At 41.2% G+C, this 18,303-nt stretch overlaps 1 protein-coding gene across 4 annotated transcripts in view; it reads left to right on the top strand.

Annotated features, from left to right (window-relative positions):
- The window catches only part of DCLRE1C (DNA cross-link repair 1C), a 69,152-nt gene that overhangs the window by 26,880 nt on the left and 23,969 nt on the right, over positions 1-18,303 (top strand). For all 4 annotated transcript variants that reach the window (XR_007909647.2, XR_007909648.2, XM_070055429.1 and 1 more), the window contains 4 exons: positions 829-965; positions 1,483-1,537; positions 4,677-4,765; positions 8,871-8,965. Coding sequence is in view for 2 of the 4 variants with exons in the window: in XM_070055429.1 (XP_069911530.1) it covers positions 829-965; positions 1,483-1,537; positions 4,677-4,765; positions 8,871-8,965 (376 nt within the window). In the remaining 2 variants the exon portion in view is untranslated. The remainder of the gene's footprint in view (positions 1-828; positions 966-1,482; positions 1,538-4,676; positions 4,766-8,870; positions 8,966-18,303) is intronic.

The raw sequence follows: 18,303 nt of genomic DNA on the forward strand, positions 1-18,303 counted from the left end.
TTCCCCTGTAGCCAACCCCTCCACCCCAAACTGAGCAAGCTGCAGCCTTCATGGCATTTTGCTCTAAATCCTTGAGTATGTTAACTATTGAGAACAAGAACATTCTCCTGTATAATCAACCACAAGATGACTCTCCTCCTTGAGAAATATTGATACTATAGCTAGTATACATTCCATATTCAAATTTCTCCAGTTGTCCCAATAGTGTCCTTCACATCTTGTAGGGAAAGGGGAGTGAAAGCATCCAGGATTTAATTAAGGGTCATGCATTGCATTCAGTCAGGCCTAAAGCATCTCTTTGGATGTAGATTGAGTATGTAATCTTTGTTTTTGTTCCTCACATTGATTGTTTTGAAGATCCAAGTCACCTGTTTTATAGAATGTTCTTCAACTTGGAATTATCTGTTTCCTCAAGTCTACTTTAAAAAAATTAATTACTGGGGGAGAGGAGAGAGAGACACGTCTTCCAGTTGCTGATTCACTCCCCAAGTGAACTGCAAAGACCAGGGCAGAGCCAGGACCAAGACCAAAGCCAAGAAGTGGAATGAAATCCATGTCTCCTACGTGGCTGGCAGGAATCCAATTACTTGAGCTATTGTCAGTGCTTAGTGTCTACATTATCAGGAAGGTGGAGTCAGGAGCCAGGGTTGGATACCAAACCCAGGAATTCTGATGTGGGATGCAAGCATCTTAATCACTAGGCCAACTAGCCATCCTTATATTTTCTTCTTTATGTCTGAAAACTTACCTAGATTTGTTTTTGAGACCTGCCATACAAATATATTTGTTGAAAAAGTACAACTGTTTTTTTTCAATTGTCTTTTGTAGGCAGAGGAATATTTTCATTGGAACAAATTACCCTGTGGAATTACTTCCAGAAATAGAATTCCACTTCACACAATCAGCATTAAGCCATCTACCATGTGGTTTGGAGAAAGAACCAGAAAAACAAATGTAATTGTGAGGTGAGAAAGAAGGGTCATAGGTCTTCTGCGAGAACCTTGTTTTGGGATAAATTGTCTGATTTAATTTAATGTAACACAGTCTAGCCTACGCCCAAGAGCATATATTATAAAAGTGGAAAATAATTTCTTAGATTTAAACTTCATTTGCACTGGACAGATGCTGCTTCCAGACTTATCACAATACCATTAGCCAGTCTCTCCTAGGGGTTACTCTACTTAGTTAGATAAGTGGTTGGAGAGTGCTTATCTCCAAGTTGTAAATTGGTGTTGTACAGAATAGAAGTCCTTGGTGGACCAGACAAGTTATCATGATGCTAATGCACCTCAGCAACATTTTCTTAACTTTGCCTATTCAGCATGTCTACAACAGATTTCAATTTCTGGCAAATTTTCACTTCTATCCCAAGAATTCCTGAAAATATGGTGATTTCATACTGGAATAGCCTAAACGCGAAGAATTAAAGTTTAGAACTCAGTTTTCCTAAGTAACTTAAATTTGGTTTGTATTTCCCTTTAGGACTGGAGAGAGTTCATACAGAGCTTGCTTTTCTTTTCATTCCTCCTACAGTGAGGTAAGAGGATCTCCTGTATGCGCAATCCTTTTACTGACTGTTCTGCAACCTCATGCTTCACAGTAGACTGCTTGACTTCCAGAGACATATCTTTTCCTACTTGAATCTCATTTCCTTTCCATTTTTCTCTAAGAAAGTCCATCCCCATTATTCATGGGTTCAATATTTGCATGTTTATCTACTTGCTAGAATTTACTCACTCTATAAAATTTACCTTAGCCACAAGATGAATACTTGTAGGTTTTTTTTGTTTTGTGGACATGTAGAGAGTAAAAAAGGATTCGAGTCACCTGGAATGCATGTGACCAGCTTGGGTTGAAGGCAACACACTGCCTTCTGTTTCAGCTCTCATATTGAAAGCAAATACCATTTTTGTAGTCTGTTGACTGTGCTGTGGTTTTTGTTTGTTTGTTTGTTTGTTTGTGATTTCACTATTTAAAATGACCCCCATGCATAGTACTGAAGTCCTGGTTAGTGTATTTTTAAAAATAAATAAATTTGTTTTTATCTTCATTTTACTTAAAAGGTAGAGAGAGAAGGCATGTGCTACAATTTGTTGGTTCACTTCCCAAATGCCTGCAACAGCTCGGGGTGGGCCAGGCCAAAACCAGGAATCCAGAACTGAATCTGGGTCTCACACATGGGGTCACAGTGACCCAATTACCTGAGCCATCACCTCCTGCCTCCCAGGGTGCATACAGCAGGGAGTTGGAATCAGAAATAGAGTTGGGACTTGAACCAAGGCACTCTGATATAAGATTCGGGTGTCGTAAAAACTGTACCAAATGCCTGCTCCTTGACTAGTGGTCTTTGGCGCAAGAAGGCAGGATGTGCCCTATGGAGAAAATTTCTATGTGAGATAAGCTTTGTTCAGGCATGGGTTTACAGTGTTAATGACTGAGGTCATGTTAATGAGTCAATATATATTAAATGAGTATCTTTAAAGCAAGATTGTGTATTAGTTGGTTGAGAAATACTGACAGAGTTCTATTTTAGCATTCTGAGTGTTGTAGAAAATCAAGGAATTCATGAAATTTTTACATGTAATTGTGTTTGTTTAGAATTGTTGGGAAAGGCAATCCTTTGTGTATAATCTTTCAACCCTCTCCATCACAGAAGAAGGGTTGTTGGTTCTGGAACATTTCCTTACCAGGAGATAAAGAGCCCATACAGCCTTATTGGCTTATGTGGGGGCTTCTTTCTCTGTTTCATGCTGTGTGCTCTTTTATTCTACTTAAGCCTGTGTTTCACTGGCTTTTAGGTACACCTCAGCTTTCAATTGTCAGATACCACAGGGTCATGGGAAGGGTTGGGGTCCTTCCTGTGAAGCAAGAGAAGTGTGCCTGGTGCAGTTGCCAGGAAATATCTGCTGGCCACAGTGCACTGCGCAAGCTTTTACAGCTAAGGAATGTTTGGGATCCTCCTCTAGGACTGTAACCAGCTCACAGTATTTTACTCAACAAGAACAAATCATTAGAGCAAATCAAGTAACCTTGAATATGCAATTCTCTTGGTGTGCAACTGATTATGTGTAGGACAGAAATGCAATTCTAGAACAGTTTTCTTGTGCATATAAAAGGTGCTACAAAAAAACCTATGGAAAAATAAAATGTTTATTTTAGTGGAAAAAATTTGAAATCCATGTATAGTTTTTCCATAATACACATTTTCCCATGAACTTTTTGGTTTTTTATTTTATTTATTTTTTTTGACAGGCAGAGTGGACAGTGAGAGAGAGAGAGACAGAGAGAAAGGTCTTCCTTTGCCGTTGGTTCACCCTCCAATGGCTGCCGCGGCTGGCACATCACGCTGATCCGAAGCCAGGAGCCAGGCGCTTCTCCTGGTCTCCCATGTGGGTGCAGGGCCCAAGGACCTGGGCCATCCTCCACTGCACTCCCAGGCCACAGCAGAGAGCTGGACTGGAAGAGGGGCAACCGGGACAGAATCTGGCGCCCTGACCGGGACTAGAACCCAGCGCTGCTAGGCGGAGGATTAGCCTAGTGAGCCGTGGTGCCGGCCCCCATGAACTTTTTGAAGACTCCTTGTATTATAGTTATTACTCAGCTAAATTCTAACTCACTTGAAAGAGAATTTGTTAAATATGGGTGACTGACCTTCTTGGACAAAGAAACTAATGTGATATTAAAACATACAGGTCTTTGAATACCATTAGTCAGTGATTATCAGCTGTTAATATAGAACCCAATCACCAGGGGAACATTGAAGTGTAGTGATTCTCAAGACCAACTATAACTCAGTGTTAAAAAGATCTTTGGGAGTGAGGTCTGGGATTGGTATGTTTTTAAAAATAAATTTATTTGAGAAGTAGAGAGTGCAAGTCAAAGAGAGTGTGCCAGTCTACTGGTTTACTCCCCAGATGCCCACAATGGCCAGGGCTGAGCCAGGAGTGGGAATGTAATTTTGTCTCCCGTATGAGTGATGGGAATCTAATTACTTGAGCCATTACCTGCTGCCTCCTGGGTCTGCATTGGCAAGAAGTTGAAATTGAGAGCATCAGAGCTGGGAATCAAACCTACATACGCTGGTGTGGGACTCAGGCACCTTTTTTTTTTTTTTTTTTTTTTTTTTTTTTTTTTTTTTTTTGACAGGCAGAGTGGACAGTGAGAGAAAGACAGAGAGAAAGGTTTTCCTTTGCCGTTGGTTCACCCTCCAATGGCCGCCGTGGCCAGCGCGCTGTGGCCAGTGCACCGCGCTGATCCGAAGGCAGGAGCCAGGTACCTATCCTGGTCTCCCATGGGGTGCAGGGCCCAAGGACTTGGGCCATCCTCCACTGCACTCCCTGGCCACAGCAGAGAGCTGGCCTGGAAGAGGGGCAACTGGGACAGAATCCGGCGCCCCGACCGGGACTAGAACCCGGTGTGCCGGCGCCGCTAGGTCGAGGATTAGCCTAGTGAGCCGCGGCGCCGGCCAACTGAGGCATCTTAACCACTCAAATAAACACTTTCCCCAGTCACTGGGTATTTCTTTTGACTAAGAGATCTCCTCACATGCAGTCAGTATTGAGAACCAGGGCAATAAGACATTTCTGCTTCTCTTTCCCTTAACCTCCCTTTATTTCCTCTAACCCTCTAATTTTCATTTTACAGATCATTGACCCCATTTGTTTTTCTTCTTCTAGATTAAAGATTTCTTGACCTACATTTGTCCTGTGAATGCGTATCCAAATGTTATTCCACTAGGCACAACAATGGATAAAGTTATAGAAATGTGAGTAGTTAACTCCTTGTGGGACTTGCATTGCTACCTCAGTGGCTTTATTAGTCAGCTTTTCATTACCTCAGTGTAGAACCTGAAGCATCTGACTTTATAAAAATATTAGCTCACAATTTTGGAGGTTCAAGTCCAAAAACAGGCGAGCCCATTGGTTTGACCTCTGATGAGGGTGGTGGATGGCAGTAGTGAATTGTGAGTGAAGAAAGGATCACATGGCAAGTTGGGAAGCAGAGAGAGGCTAGGCTCAAACTCAGGATCTTATAACAACCCTCTTTTGAGAATGGGCACACATCCTGTGTTCCTAGGACTTCTCATTAGGTGCCACATCTAAACAGCATAACTGGGGTACGTTTCCATACTCTTAGTAGCATTAACTTATGACTTTGAGGTTTAAAGTCCTGCATGAATTTGGGGCCAAATCATATTCAAACCACAGCACTGGCTTTCAGATAAGAAACAAGGAATAGCTTTGTCTGAATATTTTAAAATCTAACTCTGTGTTGTGACATTTTTGAACTTCTGTTCATTTCTTCTTTTTTCAGTGATTCCATTAGTTTACAGTGTGTCAGAATGTACAGATGGTATTGTCAGTTTATCTTGGGCTAAATCCTAGTTCCACCATTTACTAGTAATGTGTTATTGGTCAGATCACCTCTCTCAGCTGGTTATTTTGAATCAAGAAAAAAGGAGTATTCATGCTAAAGTACTGGGTTTCTACATGATTCAGAGATAATATATGGAAAGCATCTAGCACACTGCCAAGTAGTCAAAGGTATCTATGAGAGTCATAGTACAATGATAAAAGCCACCACAGTGGAAAAAAAAAAAAAAAAGAAAACCAACAAGTATCTCCACAAATGCCAAACAACAAACTCAACATTCTAAGAAACAAGAATAAGGAAGACAACATGACGCTCCCAAAAGAACATGACACTTCAATACAAGGTTATGAAGACGATGAGATAGAAGAAATGCAAGAAATGGAACTCAAAAAATTGATGATAAGATTATTTAGAAGTAATGAAAAGCAAACACATGAACTACTGAAATCCATGCAGGACATGAAAGAAAATCTCTCTCATGAAAATGAAATCTTAAAGAGGAATCAAAATGAAATGAGAATTCAATAGAACAAATCAAAAATGCAGTGGAGAGCCTTAAAAACAGAATCAGTGAGGCAGAAGAGAGAATATTGGACTTAGAAGACAGAGCACAGGAACGTATATAGTCAAACCAAAGACAAGAAGAGGAAATTAGAAATCTAAAAAATATTGTTGGGAATCTACAGGATACTATAAAAAAACCAATATTTGGGTTCTAGGAGTTCCTGAAGGCATGGAGAGAGAGAAAGGATTAGAAGGCCTTTTTAGTGAGATACTAGCAGAAACTTCTCAGGTTTGGAGAAAGAAAGAGATGTCCAAGTACAGGAAGCACATAGAACTTCCAATAGACATGACCAGAAAAGATCCTCACCACAACACATTGTAATCAAACTCACAAGTGAAACATAAAGAAAAGATTCTAAAACGTGCAAGAGAGAAATGCCACATTACTTTCAGAGGATCTCCAATTAGACTCACAGCAGACTTCTCATCAGAAACCCTACAGGCTAGGAGAGAATGCAAAAAAAAAAAAAGCAATCCGGTCATTTGCAACAAAATGGAGGAATCTGGAAAACATGCTGAGTGAAATAAACCAGTCCAAAAGGGACACATATCATATGTTCTCCCTGATCTGTGACAACTAACTGAGCACCTTAAAGGAAACCTGTAGAAGTGAAACTGACACTATGAGAAACAATGACTTGGTCAGCCCTTGTCCTGACTGTCAAGGAACAACTTTATTTTATTTTATTCTTTTTAGTATTTTCTTTTTCTACTTAATACCATTGGTTGAACTCTTTAATTAACACACAATTATTCTTAGGAGTTTAAATCCAATGGAAAATTGATCCCTGTTAAAAATAAGAGAGGGAGGAGACATAGACTTCAGCACATGCTCACTTGGACTTACCCCTAAGGGTAAAGCTAGAAACGTGCTATGGGACTCCAAATCCCATTAAGTTGGCAGGTACCAATGACACCTTACTAGTTAAAGTGATCAATTTTAAGTTCATAATTGAACATAAAGATAGGATTAAGTGTCAAAAGGATCACATAAATAAGACCAGTGTCTGCTAATAATAATTGATAGAATTAAAAAGGAGAGAATGATCCCAATGTGGGAAGTGGGATGCACAACAGACTCATAGAATGGCAAATGCTCTAAACAGCACTCTGGCCTCAGAATCAGCCCTTAAGGCATTCAGATCTGGCTAAAAAGCCCATGAGAATTTCTCAGGCATGGAAAGCCAAAACACTGTGGCAAAAAACGACCTAAATGAAAGATCTCTGAGTGTGATCCCAGTGCAAAGAAAGGCCCATCAAAGAAGGAGGTACCTTTCTCTGAAGGGAAGAGAGAACTTCCACTTTGATTATGGCCTTGTCTAAATAAGGGTGGAGTTTGTGAACTCAAGAGACTTCCGTAGCCTTGGCAGCTCATGACAAGAGCCTCAGTTGATCAACAACAGGAGTCACTGTGTACTTTCTCCCCATGTAGGACCTCTGTCCTTAATGTGCTGTACTATAAGAATTAACAGTAAAACTAGTCTTCAAACAGTACTTTATACTTTGTGTGTCTGTGTGGGTACAAACTGTTGAAATCTTTACTTAGTGTAGAGTTGATTTTCTGTATATAAACATAATTAAAAATGAATCTTAAGAATGGGATGGGAGAGGGAGTAGGAGATGGAATAGTTTGTGGGTGGCAGGGTGGTTATGGGGGGAAAAAGCCACTATAATCCAAAAGTTGTGCTCTCAAATTTTATATTTATTAAATAAATGTTTTCTTAGAGAGATGGAGAGCAGAGGGAGAGGCAGTTGAGGATAATTGCATGAGAGAAGCAAAGGAAAGGAAAAGCAAAAGGTATCAGTGTCACATGCTTGAGAAGTCAAATAATGTAAGGGCTAGGAAGTGTCCTGTTTCCCTGGCAATTAGTCGTGTCTACTCAGAGCAATTTCAGTAAACCTGTGGGTCAGAAGCCAGATTTCAGTTGTTTGAGACTGAGTAAAAAGTTGAGGAAATACAGAATATTGAGAGAAGACTGTTCTTTAAAATATTTGACAGTGAAGGGAAAGTTGCAGACTTGATGGTAACTGAAGGCAACAGAGTCTAGAGACTTCATGTTAAAACAGCTGAGACTTCAATATGCCTATGGAGTTAAACTTGAATGCATAAGAATCACTTGGGTTGCATGTTAAAATGTATATTCCCCCAGCATGCATCTCTGTCAAGCAGCTCTCCTTTAGTACGTAGGTGGAGGCTGACCTCACTTTGAAAAGATTAGCCAAAGAGAACAGTAGAAATGACTGCAGAAAAGAGTGGTAATAGAATAGAGGTTTGGGAAAGGTCTGCTTGGATACAGGGTGAGGTCAAGTGGGTGTGGCTATAAATAAATTTCAGGTTGAAAGCTTATGGCTTTCTTCAAGTGGTATGTTACATACAACCCTAGCATCTTCTGGGAAACTGGCCGAAAGAAGCATTTGGCAGTGAGGCCTTGAGAAAGGGTAGGGCACCTTCAAATCTTCTGTGCCCTTTGAGTTTTATTTCCATTCTGCCTCAGCTTCCAGCTCACGGATCAAGTGCAAAAAGATAAAATTTCTGAGATTCTTGCAAGATTAAAGTAAACCCCATTAAATGAAGAAGGGGAAGCCACCTGAAGTATTACCTGAATGCTAGAAGGTGCCACTGTATTACTTAATTGTTAAGGATAGAAACCTACTTTTCTGCATTGCAAGTGCAAAGATCTAATTTTGCTTTAGTTTTTCTGAAGATTTTGTTCTCAGTCCTAATAATTAGATATCCACCAGGTTGTACTTAAGTGCTCACATTTACTACCTTACTGTATCAAAGTGACTTTTAATTATTAAACACTGCTTTTTAGTTCTTTAAAAGTAGCATGATTTCCCCTGTGGTATAGTTTTGCAACCTCTTTAAAAGATGCTTGCCTTCCAGCAACATTTCTCGATAGAAAAAAATCATATACTCTGATTCATTTCAGCTTAAAACCTTTATGCCGATCTTTCCAAAGTCTTGAGCCAGAGTATAAACCACTTGGAAAACTGAAGAGAACTAGAACAATCCACTATGACTCAGGTAAGAAGGGTGGTTCTGGATTCAGAGGTTTGGGCTTCCTGCAAAGACTGTTTTTTCAAAGTGCCTAGGTCTGGAGAAAGTGACTTGGGGCAGAGCAGACCTGGGACTCACTGTAGCTCCGGTCATCACCTGTCTCAGGAAAAGTTTTGCCTTCTGGTCTTCAGTCTGTAAACTCAAGAGGTCTGATTCCTTCATAGGTTAAAACAAGTTGGGGGAAACTGTGCCTTATTATGTGGTGGTGTTCACAGCCTGCTGGAAGCAGGCATTATGACTAGTATAGACCATTAGGGAGAGGCTGTGTTGTTAACCTTCAACACTCCGGCAAGATACTAAGTGCTGATGAGGAGACTTTCCACATCATTTTTTTATCGTATTCATATGCATTTTTCTCTGTATTTTCCTACCTGCTTTCATTTTTCAGTAAAGGATGGAGTGGGTTCCAAAGTAGAAATCAGAACTGGGCAAAACTGTAGCTTCACAGCAGTGAGATTTAGTGGTTATATTTCTGGATTTTCATGTCTTTGGTTGAGGGCCAGTTACAGTCCCATATGGTGAATGCATGACCCATTAAACAACTGCAGGTCCTTACATATATTTTGACCAAACCTCTAAATAGACTTATAAGGGCTATCATTCCACTTTTATCAATGAGGAATCTGAAGGTTAAAGAGTTAAGTAAATACCCCCATTTGTCTAGAGGAAGCAAGTGATGGGGCTGGGATTCTAATCCAGGTATGTCTCACATCGACTTTTGCATTTCCACTCATGTAAAGAAACTAATTTTAAAACATCTAGATGTCAGTTCCAGGACCAGTACCAGTACTGAACTACTAGTATCTGAAAAAAAAAAGCACATTTAAAAGAAATAATTAAAACATCCTAGAATACAGTTGCATGAATTTCAAATATTACATCTAATACATCTTTATTCCTTGTTATATGCAAACTTAGTTTTATGCTTTTTTAAAAACCAACTTTTCTGAAGTATAATTGATGTGCTATAAATTGCACATTTAAGGGGTACAATTTCATAAATTTTTATATAGTCATGTACTTGAGAAACCATGACTGTAATTAAGGTACTAAAGATATCTGTTGATCCTTATGAGACTCTGTAATTCTTTCCCTGCCCTCTCATCCCAAGGCAACCAATGATTTGCTTTCCTGTCATCATACAATTGCTCATTTTCTACAATTTTAAGTAAGTGGAATATATAGTGTGTCTGGCTTATTTCACCCAGCATATTTATTCTGAGATTCTTTTATGCTGAATGCGCAATAATTCAGTATTTTTTTTTTTATTGATGAGTAATAGTCCACCACATGAATACACTGCAATTTGCTGACCCATTTGCCTGTTGTACATTCGGATTGTTTCTCATATTTGGTTATACAAAGAAAGCTACTATGAACATTTATGTACAAACTTTTGTCTCATCATAGGCTTTCATACCTAGCAGTGGGTCATCAAGAAGCTGTATCTTAAAGCTACTTACTTACTTAAAGCTACTTACCAAATTGGCTTTCAAAGTAATTGGACCATTTTGCATTTCTGCCAGAAATGTACAAGAGTTCCCCGTTGTTCTACACTGTTGCCAATACTTAGTGTGGTTAAAGTTTGGAGTTTTGGGTATCCTAACAGGTGTGTAGTGATACCTAACTTGCACTTCTCTAATGACTGGCAGGGTTTAGGTGTCTGTTAATGTGCAGCTCTATCTTCATTTGAAGTGCCTATTCACGTATTCACTCATTTTTAAATTGTTTAATCACATTATTATTGAGTTGTCTGAGTTTCTGTATACAAATTTTTTTTTTTTTCTTTAATCAGTTACATGCTTTGCAGATTTCTCCTAGTTTATGGCACATCTTCTCAGTCATTTAAAATAGTCTTTTGATGAACAGAAAGTTAAAATGTTGATCAAATCAATTTATCAAATTTTACTTTTTTGTATCATAGACAAGAAATCTTTGCCAGACAGTGTCGCCAATACTTTCTTTTATATGCTCTTCCAGAATTTGTTTCAGTTTTACATTTAGAACTTTTATTTATTTATTTATTTGTATTTGGTACAAGTGCAGATCTAAGGTAATTCTTTTCTGGATATTCAAACATTCTTGAATCATTTGTTGAAAAGACTCTTTTCTCCATGAATTGTCTTTATGATTTTGTTGAAAATGAGCAGACCATATACAAGGAGTCTGATTCTGGATTTTGTTATGTCCCATTTTCTCTACAAATTGTTTTTATATTTTTGTTGAAAATGAACTGACCATATATGTAGGAGTCTGATTCTGGATTTTATTATGTTCCATAATCTTGTTCATCTTGACATCAGTACCAGTTGTCTTGATAGTAGTTTTGTAAGTCCTGAAGTCAGGTGATGTAAGTTCTGCAACTTTTTTTTTTTTTTTAATTTGACAGGTAGAGTTATAGACAGAGACAGAGAGGACAGAGAAAGGTCTTCCTTCTGTTGGTTCACTCCCCAAATGGCCGCCACAGCTGGTGCTGTGCTGATCTGAAGCCGGGAGCCAGGTGCTTCCTCCTGGTCTCCCATGGGGTGCAGGGCCCAAGCACTTGGGCCATCCTCCACTGCCCTCCTGGGCCACAACAGAAAGCCGGACTGGAAGAGGAGCAACTTTGACTAGAACCCAGCACCCATATGGGATGCTGACGCTGCAGGTGGAGGATTAACCAAGTGAACCACGGCACCAGCCCCACAACTTTGTTTTTTAGCAAAGTTGTTTCAGTTGTCCGAGGACTTTTGCATATCTGTATGCATTTTAGAAGCATCTTGTCAATTTGTACAAAAATGTCCTTTCCTAGGACTTTAATAAAGGAGATTTACTAAGTCTGCTGATCATTTTGGGAGGAACTGACAATATTGAATTTTGAGATATATGAACATAGTATATTTCTCAATTTATATAATTCATCTTCAGTTTCTCTCAGCAGTGTTTTATACTTTCTTTTGAGCGTAGAGGTCTTGCACATCTTCTGTTAGATCCATAAATATTTCAATATTTTAGATACTATTATATGTGTGGTTTTTTTTTTTTAAGTTTAAATTCCTGATTTACTTTATAGGAATACAATTGATTTTTTTTTTTTTTTTGACAGGTAGAGTTATAGACAGTGAGAGAGAGACAGAGAGAAAGGTCTTCCTTCCGTTGGCTCACTCCCCAGATGGTAGCTACGGCCAGCACTACGCCGATCCGAAGCCAGGAGCCAGGTGCTTCCTCCTGGTCTCCCATGCGGGTGCAGGGCCCAAGCACTTGGGCCTCCTCCACTGCACTCCCAGGCCACAGCAGAGAGCTGGGCTGGAAAAGGAGCAACTGGGACAGAATCTGGCTCCCCAACCGGGACTAGAACCCGGCGCCCATATGGGATGCTGGCGTGGCAGGTAGAGAGGATTAACCAAGTGAGCCATGGCGCCGGCCCCTGGACATGATTTTCTAAAATTGTATGACTATTTGTTCATCTAGCTTCAGAAGAGATATTGGTCTGCAGTTGTGGTAAATATGTGTGATCTAATATTTTTATGTGCTTTTAATATCAGGGTACTGCAGGCTTTATTATTGTGAAGTATTCCTTTACCATATATTCTCTTGAAAAGTTCTTCAAGAATTTACATATTTTTTTAAAAATTATTTATTTTAAAGGCAGAGTGATGAAGAGACAGCGATATCTTCCTTCTGCTGGTTTGCACTCCAAATGCTGCAACAGCCAGGTCTGCACCAGGCTAATGCTAGGATTCAGAAACTCCCTCCTGGTCTCCCACATGGGTGGCAGGGGTCCAACTAGTTGGGCAGTCTGCTGCTGCCTACGCAGGTAGATGGGATTCAAGCTGGCACTCAGATGTGGGATGTGGGCATCAAAAGCTGAAGCTTAACCTGCTGAGCCACAGTACCGGCCTGGATTTGCATTAAGCATTTCATAAGTGATTGGTAGAATTCACCATGAAAGCCATTTGGGCTAAAAATTTTCTTTACTGGAAGGTTTTTAACTAAAAATTGGATTTATTAGGTACAGGGCTATTCAAGTTTATGTATGAGCTTTGGCAATTTGAATCTTTTAAAAAAATGTCCATTTCATCCAATTAGTGAATTTTCTTGGCATAAACAGTTCATAATATCCCTTATTTTAATATCTTTTAGGATCTAAACTTTCACTCCTGATATTAGTAATTTGTCTAGTTTTTTAAAAATCAGTCTGGGGCCAGCGCTATTGCTCACTTGGTTAATCCTCCACCTGCGGCACCGGGTTCGAGTCCCGGTTGCTCCTCTTCCAGTCCAGCTCTCTGCTGTGGCCCAGAAGGGCTGTGGAGGATGACCCAAGTGCTTGGGCCCTGCACCCGCATGGGAGACCAGGAGGAAGCACCTGGCTCTGGCCGAAGCAGCCATTTAGGGGGTGAACCAATGGAAGGAAGACCTTTCTGTCTCTCTCTCTCTCTCTCTCTCTCTCACTGTCAAATAAAAAAAAAATCAGTCTGACAGTTTACCAATTTTAGTAATCTTAATAAACAAGCTTTTGGTTTCACTAATTTTTCTCTGATTTGTTTCTGTTTCATTGATTTCTTTCTAGTCTTATTTCCTTTCATGTACTTACATTGGGTTTAATTTGCTGTTGATTTTTGCATTTTTTGAAGATTTTCTTTGTTCATTTGAGAATCAGAGTTATAGTCAGAGAGAGGGAGAGACAGATCTTCAATCCACTGGTTCACTCCCTAAATGGCTACAATGGCTGGAGCTGGGCTGATGTGAAACCAAGAGCCAGGAGCTTCTTCCAAGTCTCCCATACAGGTAAAGGAGCCCAAGCAGTTGGGTCATCTTCCACTGCCTTCCCAGGTCATAGCAGAGAGCTGGATTAGAAGAGGAGCAGCTGGGACTAGAACCAGTGCCCAAATGTATGCTGGCACTGCAGGTGGAGGGTTAGCCTACTGCAGCACGGTGCTGGCCCTGATTTTTACATTTCTTTTTTCTTTTTTTTTTCTTTCCTTTTCTTTTTTCTGTTTTTGAAGATTTATTTATTTTATTTGAAAGGCAGAGGCAGAGAGGGAGAGAGGTCAGGAGGGTCTTCCTTCCACTGATTCACTCCCCAGATGGATGCAATGGCTGGAGCTGCGCTGATCTGAAGCCAGGAGCCAGGAGCTTCCTCCAGGTCTCCCACATGGGAACAGGGGCCCAAGGAGTCGGCCCATCTTTGACTGCTTTCCCAGGCCATAGCAGAGAGTGGGATCAAAAGTGGAGCAGCTGGGATTCGAACTGGCATCCAAATGGGATGCCAGCACTGCAGATGGCGGCTTCACCTGTTATGCCACAGTGCCAGCCTCTGATTTTTACTCTTTCTTTTTTTTTTTTGCAAAAAGCAAGAGGCAGTTTTATTTCATTTGCACAAATGGGCCCTCTGCTGCCACAAGCAGCGAGAAAGAGAGGAGCCTGATTTTCTGATTTTTACATTTCTTAATGTAGAAGCTAAGGTCACTGATTTGAGTCTCTTTTTTTATGATTTTATTTATTTGAGAGGCAGTGTTAGAGAAGGGCAGGGCTAAGACTGACAGAAAAGTCTTCCATCTGCTGGTTGACTCCCGAGATGACTGCAGTGGCTGGAGCTGGGCTGATCTGAAGCCAGAAGCCAGCAGCCAAGAGCTTCTGGGTCTCCCACAGGGGTGCAGGGGCTCAAGCACTGAGGCCATCTTCCAGTGATTTCCCAGGCCATAGGCAGAGATCTGCATAAGAAGAACAGCCAGGACATGGAGACATGAACTGGCGCCCATAATGGGATGCCAGCGCTGCAGGTGGAGGCTCAGTGCTATACATTTACACTATACACTCAGTATGCTATACATTTCCTTTTTTTAGCAACATCCCACAAATCTTTTACTTTAATTGAAATTTATGGTCCAGAATGTTTTGTCTTGGTAAATATTTCATGTGTACTTCAATACATGTACTGCTGTTATTGAGTGAACTGTTCTACATCAGTTAAGTCAGTTCATGATGTTGTTCAGGTCTGCATCTGTGCTGATTTCCTTGTTCCCTCAATGGTAGTGTGGGGTTGTCTATTTCTCTTTGCTCTTCCATCAGTCTTTCTTCATCTAGCTGAAGCACTGTTATCAGGTACACACAGCTTACAACCACTATTTTCTCTTGAGGGACTTATCCCTGATCTTTAGGGAATGACTTTTTCCATGGTAAAATTCTTAGTTCTGAAATCAACTTTATCAGATATTAATATAGCCACTCCATTTCCTTCTGATTAGTATAAGCATGCTGTATCTTTTTGTATTTTCCTTGCTAATTTGAGAGGCAGAGAGATAGAAAGCTCCTTGCACTGGTTCATTCCCTGCATGCCCACAATGGCCAGAGCTGGGCCAAGGCCAAATCTGGGAGCTGGGAATCAATCCAGATCTTCCACATGGTTGGCAAGAACTCAGTTACTGGAGTCATTACCACTGGTCCCAGGGTCTGCATTTGCAGGAGCTAGTCAGGAGCAGAGCTGGACATCGGCCTCCTAGCCACTGTCTTGACCGCTAGGTTAAATTCACCTCCCCTCTTCAATCCCTGACCTCTCATATTTTTAACTCATCTTTAAAGTGGGCTTCCTGTAGACAGAATATTGTTGTGTCTTGGTTTTTTACAACTTATCTGATAATTTCTGCCTTTTAATTAGACCACTTAGGTTTAATGTATGTATTGATATGGTTAGGTGCAAATTTATAATCTTGCTATTTATCTTTGCCTTTGTTTGGGTCAACTGAGTACTGATTCTATTTAATTTCTTAACATATTGGCTCTAACTCCTGTGTCATTACTTCAGTAGTTTGTAGTGTTCATTTGTAATGCATCAGAATGAAAAAATATACTACTTGAGGTATAAGAACCTTAAAACAGTATACTTCCATTCATCCCCTCCCAGTCTTTCTGCTATTAGTGTTATACATTTTATGTCTGCTATAAACTTGACAATATATTAATATTTTATTTTAGACTGTCAATTTTAAGCTTTTATTATTATATCATATATTTCACCTTTAAGTGAATAGTTCCATGACTTCAATTTTTAAAGATTTATTTATTTTATTTGAAAGAGTTACAAGAGAGAGGAGAGGCAGAGAGAGAGAGGAGAAGCAGAGAGAGAAAGACAGAGAGGTCTTCCATCCAATAGTTCACTACCCACTTAGCCGCAACGGCCAGAGCTGTGCCAATCTGAAGCCAGGAGTCAGGAGCTTCTTCTGGGTCTCCCAAGTGGGTACAGGAACCCAAGGACTTGGGCCATCTTCTACTGCTTCCCCAGGCCATAGCAGAGAGCTGGACAGGAAGTGGAGCAGCTGGGTCTCGAACTGGCGCCCATGAGATGCTGGTGTGTGAGGCCTGGGCGTTAACCCACTACACCACAGTGCCAGCCCCAGTTCCATGACTATTTGCGTATAAGTTGTCCAACCCTTTCCAATAATTTCAGAACATTTACATTTCTCCAAAACAAACTAACTATTTCCAGTCACTTCCCATTTCCACTCTCAGTCTTAGACAACCACTAAACTGTGGTCTGCATCGAGATACGGAACGTCCTGCCTGCTGGCTGTGAAAGGCCCATGAAATTACTTGTTCTGGCCCTGCCAAGGCAACCACAGGTGGGACTCAAATTTAATAAATGCATAGCAGGCTAATTTTTAACTCAATAATTGTGTACGGCGTGTAAATGTTATAAATATATAGATCGTCTTTGGTAGGAAAGTTTCACTGTATCTGTTCTACATAAATGTCTTTCCTGGACATTTCATACAAGGGAAATCATACAACCTTTGGTCTTTTGTGTCTGGTTCTTCTGAATTAATTTAATGTTTTCAAGGCTTATCCACATGCTATAGTATGTGTCGGTATTTCATTCCTTTTTTTTTTTTTTTTTTTTTTTTTTTTGCCAACCAATATTCCATTGTATGGGTATTACCACATTTTATTTTTAAATCAATTTGCACTTCCTTCTTTTTTTTATTTATTTGAAAGAGTTACACAGAGAGAGGAGAGGCGGGGCGGGGGGGTGTTCCATCTGATGGCTCACTTCCCAATTGCCACAGTGGCCAGAGCAGCGCCCATCCTAAGCCAGGAGCCAGGAGCCTGTTCTGTGTCTCCCACATGGGTGCAGGAGCCCATGGACTTGGGCCATCTTTTACTGCTTTCCCAGGCCATAGCAGAGAGCTGGATTGGAAGTGGAGCAGCCAGATCTCGAACCAGTGCCCATATGGGATGCCAACGCTTCAGGCCAGGGCGTTAACCCACTGCACCACATCGCCAACCCCCTCCCCCCCCTTTTTTTTTTAAAGATTTTATTTACTTGAGAGTTATAGTTACAGATAGTGAGAGGAAGACAGAGAGAAAGGTCTTCTATCTGCTGGTTCATTCCCCCAAATGGCTGCAACAGCCAGAGCTAAGCCAATCTGAAGCCAGAAACCAGGAGCTTCTTCTGGGTCTCCCACATGGGTGCAGGGGCCCAAGGACTTGATCCTTCTTCCACTGCTTTCCCAGGCCATATCAGAGCTGGATCAGAAGAGGAGCAGCTGGGATTAGAGCCAGTGCCCATAGGGGATGCTGGCTCCACTGGCAGAGGATTAACCTACTGTGCTACAGTGCTGGCTCCAATATCCCATTTTATTGGGTTTCTCCCAATTTTAAGTAAAATCTCTGTGTTAAAGTCTTAACCTGGATATGCTTTTATTTCTCCTGTGTAGATATTTAGAATTTATGGGTCATAGCACTGTAGTCTGCTCAGGCTATCATAATGAAATACCAGAAGGAGTGCTTAAACAGGCATTTCTCTCAGTTATGGATCCAATAGCAAGGTGATGGTAAGACATGTTTCATTCTGAGGTTCCTTTGGCTTGTAGGTGGCTGCCATCTGTCTTTTGTGTTTAAATGGTCTGGTCTTGGGCCAGCGCCAGGGCTCACTTGGCTAATCCTCCGCCTGCGGCACCGGCACCCTGGGTTCTAGTCCCGGTTGGGGCAGTAGGTACTAGTCCCTGTTGCTCCTCTTCCAGTCCAGCTCTCTGCTGTGGCCCGGGAGGGCAGCGGAGGATGGCCCAGGGCTTGGGTCCCTGTTCTCGCTTGGGAGACCGGGAGGAAGTACCCGGCAACGCGGCTCCGGCAACGCGGCTCAATAGGCTAAACCTCCGCCTAGCGGCGCCGGCACACCAGGTTCTAGTCCCAGACGGGGTGCCAGATTCTGTCCCGGTTGCTCTCTGCTATGGCCCGGGAGTGCAGTGGAGGATGGCCCAAGTGCTTGGGCCCTGTACCCCATGGGAAGACCAGGAGAAGCACCTGGATCCTGCCTTTGGATCAGCACG

This window comes from Oryctolagus cuniculus, chromosome 13 (genome assembly GCF_964237555.1).
Source record: "Oryctolagus cuniculus chromosome 13, mOryCun1.1, whole genome shotgun sequence".
In the NCBI taxonomy this organism is placed as follows: Eukaryota; Metazoa; Chordata; class Mammalia; order Lagomorpha; family Leporidae; genus Oryctolagus; species Oryctolagus cuniculus.